Source organism: Salvia hispanica, unplaced genomic scaffold (genome assembly GCF_023119035.1).
Source record: "Salvia hispanica cultivar TCC Black 2014 unplaced genomic scaffold, UniMelb_Shisp_WGS_1.0 HiC_scaffold_1168, whole genome shotgun sequence".
NCBI lineage: Eukaryota > Viridiplantae > Streptophyta > Magnoliopsida > Lamiales > Lamiaceae > Salvia > Salvia hispanica.
The window spans coordinates 25,613-44,797 of NW_025951436.1; the positions used below are offsets into that span (position 1 = coordinate 25,613).

Sequence of the window (19,185 nt, forward strand, 5' to 3'; positions counted from 1 at the left end):
GCATTGAAAAACTTAACAAGTCCCCCAAATTAAATCAAAATATTTAGGACAAAGATAAGTATATATATTAATATAAACTATAGGCTTATGCAATCCACATGCAGAAATCAGAATGCATGCGATACACTGGTTCACAGGCAGTCGAATCGGCCGGACCAATCCGGTTTTTAAAACGTAACAACAATTACTCAGAGTATAATAGTAGTTGGAGATGCTAAAAACTCAGAGAATGACCCAATTCACAACTTTGGGTTTAACCGCATTCTCCCTAATCGGATCCAAACTCGGCTTCCATCCCTTCCCCGAAATCTGCCTGCTCAGAAACTCCGGCCTTCCCTCCAATATCTCCGCAAAGCAATCCAGTCTCTCCTCCTCTTCCACCTCTTTCCTCTCATCCGAACTTCCCCGGAGCCTCCTCCTCCCTCCGATCGCCGGCAAAATCCGCGCGAACAGCGGCACGAGACCAGTGCACGAAAGCAGCGCGCTCGATTTGATCCCGACGTTGTTTCCGAGGATCAATCTCCTCGCTTCCTCCGACGACAGCTGGATCGGCTTTCCCTTCCTGATCCGGAGCATCAGGTACGTCTTCCTGATCTCCAGCTTCTGATCCGCCGGAAGCGGCGACGCCTTTTTCCCGCTCGCAATCGGCTTGAATTCCACCACCACGTGCTGCGGGTGCTCCAGCATGAGCTCCGCCGCGGTGAGCGGCTCGTCGTAGGTGACCACGCGGCCGTCGGAGAGGATCACTCGCCCGGCGGCGTCCGGTTGGCAGCGCGGCGCAGCGTTCCCCATCGGATTGAATGTGTGTTGAATTCAGATTCTCAATTTCAATTCATGCGTTTTGTTGCATTTTATAAAGAGAGAAGGGTTTGTTAAACCGCTCCAATTTGGGGATTTGTGTTTGATGGTGGACTCGGTAACAACTAATTTGAATGTCAAATGAGGTCATTAGATTTATGTTTTTATTCTTATATTTAATACATATGATAATATTATGTGGTAGGAATCTACGTAAAATGAATATGACATTCACCAAAATTATTATGTTGATTTTGTGTTAATTACTCCATTCATTATACATAATGTCAGTTAGAAAATCACATCAAAATATTAAATATAGGATATGCTATTCAATTTTTTTTAAATGCATAGGTATATTAATATCTTTTACTGCACATATATAATGTGCATTAATAAATGGACGTATTTTATAATTCACACGTGACTCTCTCATCCCATATTCATATTTGTCGTGTCAATTATCTACTGTACTATACCATCATAATGCTTTAATAGTTACATAGTATTATGTCTTTATGCTAATGTCTTGCATTAGTTTGATGATTCATTAGAGCATCTGGATTTACGTTATTGTAAACATTAAAATTTAGGTTAACACTTGCTTACGATATACTCCTACTACTACATAGTATTCACCAATTGGTAAACTTGAAAATGATATTAAGCAAAATGATTAACAATTCATCAAAACAGAAGGAGACAAATAATTGTCAATTTTGGGTATTGTAGAATTAGATATGTAGCGATATTAAGATATTAAGTGGTACTTCGTCATACCAACCAATCCATGTTAAGAGGAACCGTTCAACGGCATTACCTTTCAACTAATTTTTTGTTATGAAAAAATGTAAATGCTTATAGCTTTGTCTTACAAAAGTATGGGGTGAAAGTTCGGGTACCCGCAGGTACTCAAACTCGAAAATTCGGATATCCGAACCCGAAATCTCAAAAATATCATACCCAATACCCGACCCGTATGTGAATTCGGGTACCCTAATACCCGATACGGGTACCCGAACCCAACTAATCGAGTACCCATAAACCCGGAATTATTATATTTAAGATTTATTCTTTTATATAAATTAAATTGTGATGAGAATAGAAATTATTAAAAATCACACGATACTTATACTATTTATTAACTATAATTCTATATTATATAAAATAGACCTTAGACAAATAGACACTACTTAATTTTAAAATAAATTTTTTTTTGGTATAAATTGAAACATAAAAGGGATTATAAAAGAGATTAAAATAACTTTTTAAGACATTAAATGAACATGCAAATAAAATGGAGAAAGCATAACTAATTAACTACTATATTTTCAAAAGATAACAAGTAAGAACATAAATAATGCAACATGAACCGAACACGAATGTAAAGAAGAGAGCAAACGGCAAAAAGAGAGCAGCAGCAGCGGCGTGAAGGAAACTTGAAAAAGTGAGGCATACGAAAAATTTATAAATCTACATGTGATTAAATAAAGTTACCCTAGATTTACCTTACTGGTCATAGGCCCTATACTAAATAAAAATATTTATCAAAAATATATAATTAATCGGGTATTAGTCGGGTACCCTAAACCCGAAAAATCCTAACATTAACTACCCAAACCCGTACCCGAACCCATTATTTCGGGTTCCGGATACCCATAACCCGTCAGGTATTGGGACTGGGTCGGGAATACCCGAAACCAGCGGATTAAATTTTCAGGCCTACTCATCTATCAATATATAAAGGGACAGTTTTTTGAAGCCCATGTGGCACACTTTTGAGCGGGAAAACTATCTATTGGGCAACCTAAAAGGCAAATATCATTGGATAAAAATTGGTCCAATGAAATATAGAAAAAATTGGCTTCTACAAGAAGTTTAAGACATTTATATAGACACAACATTAATTGAATCAGCATTTTTGTGGACTGATTTTCTGAATTTTGATTGCAGCATAGCTAGGTGCTTGGAATCCGGCGACAGCTCCGACGAGAGGGCAGCAGGCTGAGGGAGGCGGGGCGGTGGCAGAAAGGCGGCGGCTGGCCGAGAGGATACGAGGGATCCGGAACGAGAGAGATGGGAGAAAAGTTGAGAAGACGAAAAAGAAGAGGAAGAAGAGAGAGAGATGTACGGTGGCGGCGACGGATTCATTCAAAGATCCGATCTTTACCCGCCGGAGAATAAGAAAAAGGAGAGGGGAAAAGAGAAAAGAGCCAGGAGTCGGGAAATGAGGGAGCTGGCGGGTGAGGCCGCCGGAAGCTGGTGTTCAGCACGACAGTGAGCCCGGCGGTGGCTGAGGCACGGCTGCGGCGGCGTGGAGACTGTTGTTCAGTGGGCCGGCGGAGAAGAGAAGGTGTCCTGCGGCGGTGGGAAGCTGGTGTTCATCGGGTTCCACCGATTAGAGAGGAGAGAGAAGGAAATGAGGGAATAGAGGAAGGCGTTGGCGTTTCTCGCCGGCGAGGTGAGTGAGGGGATGTAGCCAGGCACTACTTTAGGAAGGGTATTAGGCTATTAGCTGTAGAAGAAAATTGTTATTGTACGTATATGCAATATTAGTTTGGGCTTTAGTGTATTAGTTTTTAGAATTTGGGATTTTAATAATACCGAATTTTATAATTGAATGTTTATTAATTAGTTAGAATTTTTATTGAGTTTTACAGGCTATATCATGTCTTCATTAGGACTTCTAATATGTTCCATGTAATTGTATACATTTTTTAAATTAATTATTTTTATTTAAGTATATAATTTAAGTAAATATGTTGAAATTATTTATATTCTTAATTAAATTATTTATATACATTTAATTTGTTTATATTCTTAATTAAATTATTTATATAGATTTAATTTATAAATAAACATTTATAGAGGGCGAAGAAGTTGAAAGAGGTATAAAATAATAACGGCATTAATGTGTGCTAGAAGATAGAGCTTAGAATTTAATTAATTATGGAATATCTGAATAAAAGTATTAATTTTAATGATTAAAATTATTTATATTCATAAATAAATTTTTATATATATTTCATATTTGAGATAATATAATTCATAATACAAATTTATAGAGGGAAAAGAAATTGAAAGAGGTATAAAATATTAATGGCATTAATATGTGCTAAAACATAGGACTTAGAATTTAATTAATTATGAAAGATCTTAATGAAACCAAGTATTAATTTTAATGTTTAAAGTTGTGTATTCCAATAGCTAATTTTCTGGAAAACCTTCCACTTCCAATTATTTTTCACAAAATCTTTTCTTTTCAAATTTTGATTTATATATTAAAACCTGATGTAGTAAACTAAAGAGGGAGAAATGCGATAATATAATTATACATTTGAAAATCGAAACGTTACTCATTGTACATAAATACATTTATCACCAATATTAATGCTAATTAACGCTTTGCATCACCAAAAAACTTTTTATATCAGATTCTACCGTTTTCATTTTGAGATTTTTTACATGCACATAGGATAGTAAGTTAGTATGTAGTAGTATGATGGAGTATTAATTATTAAGTTGTAAATGTAATTTAGTATTCTTTAATACTATTATTATAAAGTTTTTTGAGGTAATTTTATTGTAATATTCATAATGATATACTTATGATGTTTATTAAATACTCCTCATTTCCCAAAAAGTATGAACATTTTGTTCGGCATGAGTTTTCATTCATAACTGGAAAAATAAGAGAGAGATAGAAAAAAAAAATTTAAATTATTGTTAGTGGAGAATGAGTCACACCTCATTAGAGAGAAATGAGTTTCCAAAATTAAAAAATTCATACTTTTCAGGAATTAACTTAAAAGGAAATAGTTCATACTTATCAAGAACGGAGGGATTAATTAGTATAACCGTTACAAATTTATTGTACTAATATTTATACAAATTTATAGCTTTATAATTCAAAACTTATTTTATAAAATACTTACATGACAGGCATTTCCGAGGAAAACATGCCAACTATCATAGTGGAGGGTTTTCAATAATACTCTCTCCATCCCACTTTAAGAGTCTCATTTAAGTTTGGCACAGGTTTTAATAGTATTAGGTATCATTATTCTTTTTGTATAAAGTATATAAAATAAATTTTTTTTTAACTGTTTACAATTGATATCATTAGTTATAATTGAGTTGATTTTATTTATTTCTACTAGATAAGATAATGTTTTTTATGATTTTAAGTTATATATCTTTTTTTTTCTTTACAAAATATTATGTTTATGAATATTATCATGAATACATTTTCCTTTATTTGTTTAGGAATTTATTGTATTTAGGAATTTATTCGTTCAAATAATCTTATTCTATCTATTTCACGTATGCCCTTTTTTGTTATTTTTTATTTATGTTACTACACCTACAATTGATATTAAAATTGTTTCAATGTTGAATATGAAATGTTTCATTACAGTGGGTTGAGACAAATTGTACTCACTCCGTCCCGCTTTAGGAGTCCCGGTTGATTAATTTTGGGCGTCCTGCTTTAGGAGTCCTGGTTGAGATAAATTAATAAAAAAATGCATAGAAAGTGTTAAAAGTGTTAATAGTGGGTCCCAACATCCACTATAATATTTATTTATTGGACACTCAATTAAAAGTGGGTCTCAACATCCACTACAACATTTATTTATTACACACTCAAACACTTTTTTCTTAAAACATTTTGTTCGGCATGACCGAGACTCCTAAAGCGGGACGGAGAGAGTATAATTCAATAATCTGTTTGTTGTTTTTTATAATGTTTTTAATTGTTTATAATTTTATTAATATTATCTTTAATTAATTCATATTCTTTAAAGAAATATATTTTCATATTATTTTCAATATATCTTTATTTTAATCTATTAAACTGTAATTTTATCTTTATTATTTTTGAAATTTTTTTGTCCCGTACATAGCACGGGTGGTAACACTAGTACTTATAAAAGACAAAGATGAAAGAGAAGAAGTTATTTTGTTAACACCGTTATATTAGGCAGGGTAACGACTCGAGAAATCAAAGTGTTGGGCCACCTGAAATAAAAGGTGTATTTGGAATTGGGCTATGTTGTGGAAGTCTGAATTCTCTTGTTACTCGGCCCGACTCGACATGGAGATTTATCCCTCCATGCAATAAATATTGCGTACCTAACATTTAGGCGTCAGCAAAAAAAATATCAGAAAATTAAATATCTGAATTGAACTAAACCAATTTTAAAATTTTGTTCGAATTTTTTTGGACTATAAGTGTCGCTAAGTTTAGAGAAATATCTGAATTTATTTTTAATTTTCTTATTTCGGAATTTTGGATTAATGCGTGATACATTTTTATTATGATAAAGGTATTTAGATCAAATTATCTATCTATAATCAATAAGGATTAAGGAATGTCATATTTTGCCTTAGGTTTAAAAAAATAAATGGCAAATAGCTATAAATCACAATTCTGACTGCATATTAAATCCATTAATATGTAGACTTGATCAAAAAAATTACAAATAAGAAAATTATCTCGGTCCATTTGTGATTTTCCAATTTTATAGTTAATTCAATTTAATTTTTTGAATTTTCCCAGTTTTGGTTTGTTAGGAGTTCTATATTGTTATAAATTTTGTGTTTTCGGTTTGTATCAATTTTTATTTTGTTTTCAATATTCTGAGTTCGATTTAATTTAGATTTGGATTTGATTCGATTTTGTTTAGAAAAAAAAATTGATTTTTATGTTAGGATCAAACCAAACATTAGGCCTTTTCTAAATAACACTACTACCAAACCAGTTACAAAAAAATGGAGTCCGAAGTCATTGAATCACTAGTGATATTGAATAAACGGTAGCACATTCACAAAATCGGGGCGAATTATTACTAGGGAGTAGTACATAGGTGAAGGATTTAAAAAAAGATAATCCGAAACCTTATAGAATTGAATTGATTAGAGTAAAATTCCCTCGTGAATAGGTTCCAAAGCAGGTTTCCACTGCTTCACTCGATGATTCCCACGCCCAATCTCTTCTCCTAATACTACTCTATCACAACCCTCCTCCGGAAGAACTCTGGAACTACGTCGTTTCGATCTCCTCCCGCTGCAAAACCACTCGATAGCCTCCATCTCCGAATCCGCAACCCTTCCGTTCACTCTACTCACCGGAATCACTACATAAACCCCGCCGCCGATCAAATTCTCGTCGGCTTTTATGGCGGAGAATCGGCGATCGCGCCGGAGTTCACTAATCGGAGAAACTAGGCGGCCGGGCTCTTCGAGCATGAGGTCGGCGGCCGTGGTCGGGAGAGCGAGCAGGCGAACCGTTCCCCGTTGAAGATCGATGAGTTTTGCTGTGTTGGGCTGGGCGGTGATGCAAGAGCTGATGTTTCCCATATACTAATTCAAGACTGAATACTAATCTCAAATTCAAAGATATTGCTTTGCTTGTGTTTTGAATCTTTTGATGAATGAATGCTTGAATTGAAGTAGTGTATTTATAGGAATGGAATAGAGAGTAGAGACTAGAGAGTGTGTGTGTTGACTCGAAAAGCGTGTTGATCGTTGAAGATTACTAGTGGAAGATTACTAGTGGAGTGACAGCGTCCACAACTACCACCACATATTTATTCAAATATTCCTTATTGTTTGTTGTGAATATTGTGTTAAGTGAGAGTGGACTTTGTGTTAATACTGTGTTTTATTTCATTTTTCTGTAGATTATATTTTTTTAGCCATATCCAATCTACCATAGTATCAAGTTTGCCACGTAAGGACAAGAAGTTATACGTACTATTTAACTTTTTTAGAGACTTGTATAAGTGTATGTTTGTTGGGGGTTAATAATCGAATCATTAGTATGACCTTAGATGGTATTATCAATTTAATCCCTTTTTGTAACAATTTTATTAAAATGAGAAAAAAATGTGAAAAGATATCATAAGTAAAAATGAGACTAATTTCATGGATAAATGGAAAGATAATCTTATTTTTACTTGTTTGAAACAATTAAATTAATTCATAGTATAAGTTAAAGAGATTGAAATAAAATTATTAAGTTGAAAAACTAAAAATATAAAGGATGTACAAGTTGAAGAGATTGAGTTTTTCAAGTTATTAATTTTATCTCAGTCTCTTTAATTTGTATCAATTTAATTAATTTTATTTCAAAATTTGGGATTAAACTAATAAATTGTTTTGAACCGTTTTCTCTTCCTTTAGGATGAGAAAACTTGTAATGGAACTGGGCAAATGAACATTTGGAGACTAATTCAACATATAGTAGTAGTTTTTACTATTTCAAACTTCAAAGTGAAAGATGCGTTAGTAGAGCACTATAAGTCTATAAGGTCCATACCTTTCTGGCACGTAAATTACACTTTGATTTATTTAATAGGAGTAGGAAAGATGATTAGGTGAGTCGTGAATGTAAATTTAAGTTTTAACTGGCAGTGTTTACCACGTAAGGTCAGATTACATCTATAAAGTTACCAAATTCAAGCTTAAAAAAAAGATGATAATACTACATAGAGAGCAAAAGCATTAGTACTTATTTTCTACGAAGAAGAGAGCATAAGACTTGAGCTTTAACAAAAACAGGGACTATATAAAGCTGCAAAGACCTCCAAATTTATAAGAAGACAATTATACAGAGATCATTCAGGTTCGACTACTTAACTTACAAACCCAGCAACGCATGTCATACAAGTTTTAACAACTAACAAACTGAATCAACCTGAAACAAACCAAATATTCCCACCATTTTTTGTCCATCTCTTCCGGCTCAAGCTGTGTCCTTCCTTATCAACGAGAACGGACAAACCTTTTAGGCGTTTTCTTGATGACAAAGCCTAATTTATATATTGAGAGACCCACTTGAAGCCGTCACCATAGCCCATTTTGCGCACAATGCTGCACATGAACACCTCCAACGGGCGCACATTTGAATCTGCAAGGTTCACCTTCCCCTTGCCGGTGGTTACACCAGTTAGGCCAAGGTGGTAACGCAACTCGTCTTCAGAGGCAGCATATGGTATGTCAATCTTGTTTCCCAAAATGAGAAATGGAACAGTGGCCAGTGCTTCATCAGAGAGGAGTGCATCTAGTTCCTTCTTGGATTCTGCAAAACGCTCTTTATCATAAGCATCAACCAGGTAAACAACAGCATCAACCTGTGGAACCACAACACTGTTAGTGTGCAAACTCTCGAGTCTCGATTATGAATTTTCTTAGAGAAATACGAGCAGGCTATAATCATACTCCACTTAACAATTCAGTTGGCATTTCTTTGGAACTATATATCTACATTCAGGGATAATTTTTAAAAAATGAAACAAATAGGAGCAGCATTTTATAGAAAGTTAGTAATGAATATCTGCCTTACCATAGAAGTCAAGAATTGATTCCAAGTTTCCAACATCTCCCAAAATCACATTATCCTCAAATGCGCTGCACCTTGAACAATCTCATGTAGTATATCATTTTAACAATCATATACTTTTTTTGCGAAGTATATCATCTTACACTCCTGGTGTGATAGAGATATAGCTTTAAAGGAGGGAGTACTAGTATTTTCATCAGCTTAGGCTAACAAAACGATCATTATCATGTCGGGAAATTTTAACCCTTGTTCCCTGATTAATTTTTTCAAATTCATAAAAATTCTCTTGGCCCTATTTTCCGATCAGTGAGGTTCCACTAGATGCTTCCCACTAAATAATTATACCAAAGAATCTTTGGTATTCCTGTAGGAGTATTTATTTAGTGTGAAGAAAAGTATCAACTACATACATATTTCTAAGATCAGAGCAGGCTGCTTCAAATGCCAAAGACAAGTTCTTCTTCATTTTAGCAGTTATCATTCTCTAATTGATTTAAACAAGTCCTTACTGCAGTCGTAACTCAAAACATCACACTCCACTGATATCTCAACTACTACTGAATTCTCAAACCTTCTGCAGCTACAAACCACGCCACAAAATTATCCAGACCACATTTTCGAATACATAGTAATCAAAATGCTAGCAAATGCAAAGAAAAACAACCCCATCCACAATCAACCTCGTCTCTGTTTCCTCAAATCATACAATCAGTAAATCGCAACAACAAATAAAAAATTATCACAATCAAAGCCACATTCATCGACATTTAACAGCAAAATGAAATGTACCTTGGCGTAATAATCCTTCCAAACTCTACGCGCGATTTGATGCCCTCCCAAATCGAACGCCTTGAACTTAATTTTTCCGATGCTCAGCTCTTCTGACGTCGGATACTGCGTGGGCTGATGCTGCACTAATCTCTGCATCAAACAGAAAAACCCCAATTTCAATCAATTCAATTCAACCTAGATCCATCAATCCGCCACAGTCCGCAATCAATCGAATCCTGGCATATTCAATTACTCCTATAAAAAAAAATGTAAAAAATAACCTCGTCCTTGAGCATATGAAGGAGCGTGGTTTTGCCGGCATTATCGAGGCCGAGAAACAGGATCTTGGCCTCCTTTTGCCACAATCCGAGCGAGGCAAGCACACCGTAGAACCAATCCAACAGAAACATTTTCAGTGGAGCGGGATTGGGGTGGATCTGGAGTGTAGCTTAGTGATGGATTTGTGTGTTTCTAGTTTTTGGTTTATGATTTGAGTGTGTGGGTGGGGTGAGAGAGAAAGAGCGATGGGGGTCGGAATATTAATTGCCTTCACTTTGTGGTTCACGTATATTAAATACTTCCAATTCAAAATAAATTTTTTTTATACCCTTAAAAATGACATAGAAACAATATTCTTTTTATTTTTTCACCCCTTTTATTTTACTCTCTTCATCAACTCACATATCAATACTTTATTAAATTTAGTGCCAAAATCTAAATATTTTATATTTATTGGGACGAACGAAACATTCCGTAATACTCTTAACTCCCATTATCATTTAAAAATAGCTATTTTCATTTTATAAAAATGGTTATTTCTTCTTTAACACCTATTAATATTTAACAATGGCTATTTTCCTTTTATAGAATGCTTATTTTTTCTTTGGACAGGATAAATTTGATTAAAGTCGATAACTGATTACTTTATAAGTTATGAATGCTAGGTATCACACCTAATGTTTTGGACCAAATTTTATAAAGTAATTATATGTTTAAGACCAATTTGAATATTAGTCTGTAAATTTTTCAAAAATATAATAACAATTGTGTTTTACTAGAGTAACTAAACGTATAAACTAAAATATTTTATATAATAAAGTTGAATTTTCTAATTTATTTATTTTTCATTATATTTATACAATATAAATTGAAGATTATTTTTTATTTATTTATAGTCCAATTCATCAGACCAGCCCATCAGGTTCACCGTTCACGTCGGTCTTACTTAAATGGGTAAAGCTATGTTTTATTCCATATGCTTTCTAACTAATATTCAAACTTGACCCACTTAATACAAAAATAAAATAAAACAATCTTTACAGCTATAAGCTAAATTTGTCCTTACTCCATAGTCCATATTGACAACACTATCTTTTTATTATTGGCTAATATGCCACCGTATTTTTTGGAAAACCGAGGAATACGCATATGCTATACATCATATACTGGTTTATGATATACTGGCAAAATGTAAAGATATCAATTAATTAGGAGTATTTAGATTGATATACCGACGACTTAAGATTCACCTTCTTCTAAATTTTAATGATTTGGGTTGATATAAGGACATGATTGGCCTATTTCCATATTTTCAATACATTAATTAAGGAACATATTATTGCCATATTTTTAATTAAGAAAGATACTCCCTCCGTCCCATTAAAAATGAAACGTTTTCCTTTTTTGTTTGTCCCATTAAAAATGAAACGTTTCCTAAAATGGAAATAACTTTATCTCTACTTTTTCATCTCTCTTACTTTACTCTCTTTTCTTTAACTCACAAAACAACACTGCATAAAATCTCGTGCCGATTTCCAAATGTTTCATTTTAAGTGGGACGGAGGGAGTATATGATAAAATTTCAAAAGTTAAAATTATATTAGAATTATTTACTTATATACGGAGTACATTGTTGTTGATTAAGGAAATATGAAAAGGTTACTATTATATATATCTTCCATATTTCCAATACATTAATTAAGGAATATATATTCTAACCATATATATCCTACACGTTAATCTTTTTTAGAAAGATATATGCTATATTTTAAAAGTTAAATATATAATATTGGGGCACACTATGGTGACATCTTCATTAAAGTGACAATGTAACATCATTTATAGCCATCAGATCTTGTATATAGATGGCTGAGATTGAATTGTAGAAATAGAGTACGGATTGCTTGGGTGTTCACAATTTGTTGCTTACAAGGATAATTATGTCTTTTTCCTGAAATTAAAACCGATACGGAATGGAAAATCTCGGTAAATTAGGGCATTGATTCATATTCTCTTCCAATCACCAATAACTCCCTCCCACTACTTCAAAACTGAATCCATTCTCTCTCCCCAATTGACCTATCTCTCTCCAAACCTCCCCATCAGCGATTTTCGTTGCTCATCGTTACTACCCGCAACTGCTCCAGTAGCGATTTCTCCAATTTCGCGCTTGAATGTTTTTATTAACGAGAAGTTTGCCTCCACTCCCTGCGACTGCTCGATTGGTTCGATTTCCGTTGCTCTTAGTGATTACTTAGGTTCTAATGCATAGTGATTATCGTGCTATTGCTTTTTTTTTTCGGACTGATTATCACCAACATCCCTACTAAATTCATTACGCTTATTGTTTATGTTGATTGGTTCTTGTTTCTATTGTTCCCCCATTTGCTCCATTCCTATCCGACTGATTGCTTACGTTTTGCTGAGCATTAGGAATTGCTTGTTTTAATTGTGTTGGTTGCTTGAAAGAAAAAGATCCACTACACTTTTTAGTAACGGGATCCCGATGGGATTCATACATATTAACGACGTGTTATTAAGCCTTGTTAAATGCTTTGTTGTATTGTAATGCTTGCTTGTTGTGCTACAGACAGAATAATGTGTAGTTCGGTGAGATGTGCTTGGTTCTGTTTTATTCTTTGTTTGGTTGTCATCTACTTTTTTGTGTTTGCTTATTATTGACTGACTACTTGCTTGTTCCGAAGTTAATTATGCTTGTTCTAAAATAAAACCTTATTTTATTTTATTTATTTTATGAAATTAATTGATGTGTATGCGATTTTATGAATGGTTATCTTTCTAATGGTTTGATAATTGATGTGTATGCATTTTTTCAATTTGGTATTTCACTGTATGCAATTTTTTGATTCAGCTTATGCTTTAATTGCTTGATGAGCTTATGGTGAATTGCTTGATTAAACATTATGGATCGCTTTATCTGCACTTAAGCAAGAAATAGTATTGAATTGCTTCACTAAGTTTGATTAAGCTTATGCGTTAATTTCTTGACGAGGCTGTGGTGAATTGCTTGATTAAACATTATAGATTGTTTTATCTACACTTAGGCAAAAAATAGTAGTGACTTGCTTCACTGCGTTTGATTAATTGATTGTCCACATAATACAGATTGCTTGCTTAGAATCAAATTCCAAAAACTGAAATGAATTGCTTGACTAGTGAGTGATAATTGCTTATGTTGTCCAATTTGTGTGCTTGCTCGCGGATGTCAATCTTTTTTATTCATTTGAAAGTGCATCATGTATAGTCGCGAAGATACTGTTTGTTTTACTATGGCTTTGCATTTTATCGTTACTATTGCTTGGTTATTGCTTTTGTTCCACCATTTTATCATAATTGCTTGTTTTATTATGTACAATTGCTTTATAATGGTGGTTGCCTATAATTGTTTCTTGTTTAGTTTCAAATTTTTCATGATTCTGTATTCAATAGTCCAATTGTTTTAGTCGTGCAATGCAGTACTCACTTTTACAATGGTTAGAAAAAGGAAGGCATCCAAAGAGCCTGAGGAAGAGGAGGACCAAAGAAGTCAATCTGTTGAACCTCACAGAGGATCCGAGCGTCATTCCGATGGATATGAACCTCATGAGTTGATCGATAATTTGTTTTGTTTGAATATAGATGGATAGTTTGATGATTTTTTGGTTTAACTAACTCTTCGTTCGTGATGGTTTTTGATTTGTTTCATACTATGATGTTTAATTGCAGAGGGTGATGCATTTTTAACGCAGCTATTACTAAAATGAAATAGAGTGCAGACCTTCCTCGGTAAAGAAGAAATAACCAACAGACAAGCAAACTACCTATTATCGTACGACAATGAAATTGAGTGCTCTAGGGAATGGTTTATAATACATACCGAACTTCGTCTTCACAAATGCAATTTTAACACAGATCTGCAATTGTAAGTACAGAGAAAAGCAATGCGTAATATATAACCAAGCAATTTGATATTCAAAAAACATGTTACACCAAAAATGAATTGGTTTCACCGGAAGGTTGTAGGAGGCAATTTGAGATTGTTGTTGGCTTTTGCGGTGAGTGGGGGTGAGTTTCTTTGGGATTTGTAGGTTGAATGGATTTTATATATCTCTGAAGAGATTTGCGAGAGAGAAAATAATGAAAATAACGTGATTGAAGGATGGTGAATGACCGCTGAAACGTGACTCTCGAAAATACCCTTTCTCAATTTTTTTTCTTTTTTTTTATATAATTTCGCCTGCCATGTGGCAGGCTTAGAACAGTCCGATTTTTATATCCAATGGCAACAATTAGTGGTACAGTGTCACCCAAATTAGCGTTGTCATCTTAACATTTCCCTATAATATTTACTTATATACATTGCCGTTGATTAAGGAGTATTATATAAATCAAACCAGTAAAAGAATTTGAATCATTCCCGTTCCTCTCACTGTCTCACACGCATAAAAATTGCCGGAAAAATTACGCGGTTAAATACATTTCCATAAAAGCAGAAGAAAAACAACATAGAAATCTGATTCTACCCGACTATCGCCGCAAAGCCCTTATTTTGGAGCTCTCCGGGTCATTATTGGCTGCCAAACCCAAAGTAAGAGTTCTTTCTCCATTGCAAAATCAATAATATTTTGTTTTGCTAGACAAACTTTGTGACGATATTAATATGTTGCGATTGTTGAGAAGACATTGGGATGTGATCGGGGAAGTTAATGCTTTCAAATTTGAACAACAATTGTCAAAGTTTCGACTCAACGAGTTAATTTTGTTTCACCAAAAGTTGATTTTGAAGGAACAAATTTATGCTATCTTGTTGGAAATTGTTGTTGGTGTTAAACCTTTGCATTGATTATAACAATCTCTAATAAGATGCCACAAATTTGTTCCTTCAGTGCCAAATTTTGATGAAACAAAGCGTGTTGAAGCTTTGTCAATTGTTGTTCAAATTTGAGTGCATTCGCTTTCCCGATCACATCCCAATATCTTCTTAATAGTTGCGACATACTAATATCGCGACAAAGTTTGTCCTGTAGGAACAGAATTTTGGAGATTACGCAGCGGCAAAGGAATTCTTGTTTTGACTTTGTCAGGCCATAATGATTGCGGAGAGCTTCAAAATAAGGGCATCGCGGCTATCGTCAGGTTAAATCAGATTCCTCTTATTGTTTTTCTTCAGTTTGTGGAGATGTGTTTAGTCGGATATTATTTCGGCAAATGGAATGAGGCATTGGGAAATACATATTGATTTTTTTTATTTAGACTACATTCATATGATATTTCCATGTATTGGTTTCTGTCGAAAATGGGCCGTCTTATTATTGCAACCCTCAGTTAAGGTATAAATCTACTCTACTTATGGCCCATTGCATTTTGATAGTACTATATAACAATTTGTGCAGATGTGAATGCTGCTATAAGTAAATTACTTGTGTCATCTAAGCCCACCAATCTTTTTTTCCTGAGACAGTGGGGCTCCATGATATCTGCAAATTACTCAACATTTAAAAATTTTATTTATAAATAAATACTCTCTCGATGAGAACTGGAACTGCAGATGTGGAAGTTTTTTATTTTTATTATGATTTGTCCAAATTAGGTGTAGTTTTGATGGATTGGATCCATTAAAGCTGATTGGGTTTGAGATATTGTCTATGTAGTGAAGATATTCAATTGTTCCGAAATATAGTAAAGTTTTATCAATATTTTAATATTTGAGCTTATACGAGCGAATTTCACTTATGAATACAGCCCTAGTTTTTTTTTTCCTTTTTTCCATAGGTCTTTCTTAGTAATGGAGTTCAATAAAATATTAATTGTTAATTTTAATAGGTTATTGTAATGTTGCAAATTTGCAATAGCAATGAATAGTGTTAATACTTTTCGATTTGTTACAAAATTGACGATTCTAATTCACGACAGAACATAATAATTACTAATTTTTCTGAAATATATTACTAAAGTAGAGTAAAGTAAAGCGAAGAAACATAGAACTATCCATCCCATTTCCCATAGGTTAGTTGGCGAATTACGTATTCTATATATAATTAGCGTTTTAATTAAATTAAATAGTCAGGCCTGGCAAGCTATGCAATGTAAATACGTTTACATACATGCGCACATGCACTTACACAAATACATGTATGGTAGTATTTTTTTTAGTATGTAATTGCTTTATTTGACTACAGATCACATTTTGGATGTAGTCAAAGGGAATGAATATTTGCATGTTTCCGAAAAAAACATTGAACATTTAATTAGTCAACAATTTCAATATTATAGTTGACTTTGGGTTTCTCAGTCTAAATTCGCTTCTTCACTTTCCCACCGGCGCCATATTATTTTAACCGCTCGAAAATGAAAATAAAAATAAAAATAAAAAGATGTTTGAAATTAATCAGTGTGCTATTAGTTTATAAATAGAAAGGTAATATAAATAAACTTTGGTTGCATGTGCATCCACTGTGTCATAAAATATGCCCTAATTACGACTATTTAAATTGTCAAAATAGATAGTTACGATATGGATTTCAGTAGTTGATAATTATTAATTATCAAGGTGCATGGTGACATTCTTTTAGCAAACCAAATAGGAACGTCACTTGCAAATATCATTGCATTTGTTAGATGACTCAAACAAATTATTTAACAAAAATAGACTGGCCAATTGGTACAACTTTGCAAATAAAAAAAATCTTGAAATACATTTAACAGCCAAATCTAATGTCCAAAACTAGGATTGAAATAGCTAGCACGTTAGCAGTTCAACTAAATTCAGCAAACCGAATCACTCGATCGACAAGTTTTTTCAAAAAAAAGTTAAAATACATATTTCATCAACTCAAGAAATTGATAAAAATCAAAATAAAGCATACGAATTGGTGATAGTCTCTCTCAAAAATAAATTCCAGCTAAAAAGAGCAAGACGTATGAAATGAGGCTGTCACATTGTTGCTTTTCCAAGTGAGTGGCTCCCACGATTTCGGCACATGGCCGGCACGTGCGAGATCCATTCTGCCTCAACACATGTTTCATTGGCTAAACCGGTTACAATATTTCTTGTAGTCATGCCGTCAAAAATTAATACTATGTGTTGAATAATTGTAATTAATTGCTTAAGATATGGGATAAGAGAATCTTTAGGAATTCACAACAGACAATTGCCCCCTCTTACACCAACATGTCTTGAGAATGGGGGCTTTTTTATTTTTATATTTATATTTCTCTCTAGGACATTAGCTCTATTCATCAATTATATATATAGGTATTGGAGATACAATTAACCTTATAGGATCAATGCAGTAAGTTGGGCCTTTTTCATATGCGAAAAAAATTATGGCCCTCTGAACAGATTTATGAGAAGGCTAGCTTGTTTTTACGTATGAGTTTTTAATTAGTTGTTGGTTTATTGGTGTCATTGGTTGGGAAGTTGAGAAGGTGTTCATTGTTATTGTTGATAATGCTTCATCAAATTAAATGATGTTGCATTAGGTTATTTGATATAAAAACTTTAGAAATTGCATTCATGTGAATATGATTAAATGCATTGTTCATTTATTCGATGTAGTGGTGCAACATGATTTCATTTTAATCATGATATAGAGGTATTATCTCACCTTAATGCAACTATATATTCATAATTAATTCAATAATAGTAGTACTTTTTTAAAACAATACGATACACAACTCATACCCATTTCGAATCCAACGTCCATAGTTTTAAATTTTAAATGAAAAAAAAATTATTGTAGCGCCGAAAGAATTAATATTCTTTCATTCCTTCAGTTTCCAGCTATGCTCTTATAATTATAAGTATTCCTACTTTCTATTATTTCGTTTTAGTTTTTGTGGGACATTGACAATTTCCTAGTTGTCGATATACTATTGCCACATGTGTAAGACTCACAACCTTAACCCAAAATACATTAATATCTATGTTAGTTATGCTATAACTTATAACAACATAAAGGCGGCTGGTCGATATTAATCGACTAAATCTACAACAATAAGCCAATTAAATTTCACTTTTATTTTGATTTCGGTAGAAGACTACGAAAAATTGAATCTTAGACTTATACTCAATTTTATGAATAAAAGGTGACATCATAATAAGCATCTTAACTTGATCTAGAGGATCTTGAAGTATATTTTTAAACTAAATTACATTAATACTACTTTTTAGTCATGAAATTCGAAAGGTGCAATGCTAACCATTCTTGCAAACGTTCCCTCACATAGTCACATAGACGATATAGTAGTAGAAGCTTCTTCATTATAATAATAGCAATATAAATAAATGAAATCTTCACTTATAATAACGTATAATAGCAATAATAAGTAAATATATATGATTTTTTTTTATTTTTTTGTACAAAAGTGCATATATTAATAGAAAAGAATAATGTCCGATCTGGCAAAGCCAATTATAGGCGAATGCCTAATTCAAGTTTATCATGGAAATTGAGTTATTGGAATTGTCATATTCCAAAAATTGATTACAGAGAGGAACGTGGTATGTGTTGTTTTGTACTTTAAACTTTATCATGTTCGTGGTATGTCTTCTGCTTTATTAAATGTTATATCAAACATAGTATTTTTCATAAAATAGTGGGGACAAATGTACCATTAATAAAACAGACATTTTTTTTTTCAATCTGGGGTCTTGGCAGGGTTGTCAAATATTAATCAAAAAAGAAAATAGTCTAGTCATTCTTTTTTAGCCTTGATTACATATTTATAAACTTTAACAAAAAAATATTTTTTGTCCTAATGACCTCATAATAGTTTACAATGTCAAATATAGGAAGAGGCAAATAAATGTGAAATAGTCAAATTGGTGGAGCATAGAGGCCAAACAATTGGTTGCTGCAAAATACAGGTGACGATTAGATGGAATTAAAAATTGAATTATTCAAATGATTTAGGATGGTTTACGGATGGTCGTATTAATAATACAACCTGCAAACTATTAGCTGTATTAATAATAATAAGGAATGGTTGTA

At 33.1% G+C, this 19,185-nt stretch overlaps 3 protein-coding genes across 3 annotated transcripts; all 3 read right to left on the minus strand.

The window, feature by feature from the left end:
* Positions 1-222: 222 nt before the first annotated feature.
* On the minus strand, positions 223-792 carry LOC125198024. Its single transcript, XM_048096488.1, has one exon. The coding sequence runs from the start codon at positions 790-792 to the stop codon at positions 223-225; it is 570 nt and encodes a 189-aa protein (XP_047952445.1).
* Positions 793-6,583: 5,791 nt separating this feature from the next.
* Positions 6,584-7,234, minus strand: LOC125198022. The gene has a single exon (XM_048096487.1). The coding sequence runs from the start codon at positions 7,156-7,158 to the stop codon at positions 6,715-6,717; it is 444 nt and encodes a 147-aa protein (XP_047952444.1). The 5' UTR covers positions 7,159-7,234; the 3' UTR covers positions 6,584-6,714.
* Positions 7,235-8,347: 1,113 nt separating this feature from the next.
* On the minus strand, positions 8,348-10,466 carry LOC125198025 (GTP-binding protein SAR1A). The gene is made up of 3 exons (XM_048096489.1): positions 10,195-10,466; positions 9,932-10,063; positions 8,348-8,933 (listed from the first exon to the last, which is right to left on the minus strand). Exons 1-3 carry the CDS (start codon positions 10,321-10,323, stop codon positions 8,613-8,615), a joined length of 582 nt encoding a protein of 193 aa, XP_047952446.1. The 5' UTR covers positions 10,324-10,466; the 3' UTR covers positions 8,348-8,612.
* Between the last annotated feature and the right edge of the window lie 8,719 nt (positions 10,467-19,185).

What these genes read in the sequence shown, in the direction of transcription:
- LOC125198024 (XM_048096488.1), bottom strand. Translation starts at nt 792, where the DNA reads ATGGGGAACGCTGCGCCGCGCTGCCAACCGGACGCCGCCGGGCGAGTG.
- LOC125198022 (XM_048096487.1), bottom strand. Translation starts at nt 7,158, where the DNA reads ATGGGAAACATCAGCTCTTGCATCACCGCCCAGCCCAACACAGCAAAA.
- LOC125198025 (XM_048096489.1), bottom strand. Translation starts at nt 10,323, where the DNA reads ATGTTTCTGTTGGATTGGTTCTACGGTGTGCTTGCCTCGCTCGGATTG. An exon ending in TTCATATGCTCAAGGACGAG is followed by an intron (nt 10,064 to 10,194) that starts GTTATTTTTTAC and finishes TGTTTGATGCAG; the next exon opens with AGATTAGTGCAGCATCAGCC. An exon ending in GGAAGGATTATTACGCCAAG is followed by an intron (nt 8,934 to 9,931) that starts GTACATTTCATT and finishes GTGGTTCCACAG; the next exon opens with GTTGATGCTGTTGTTTACCT.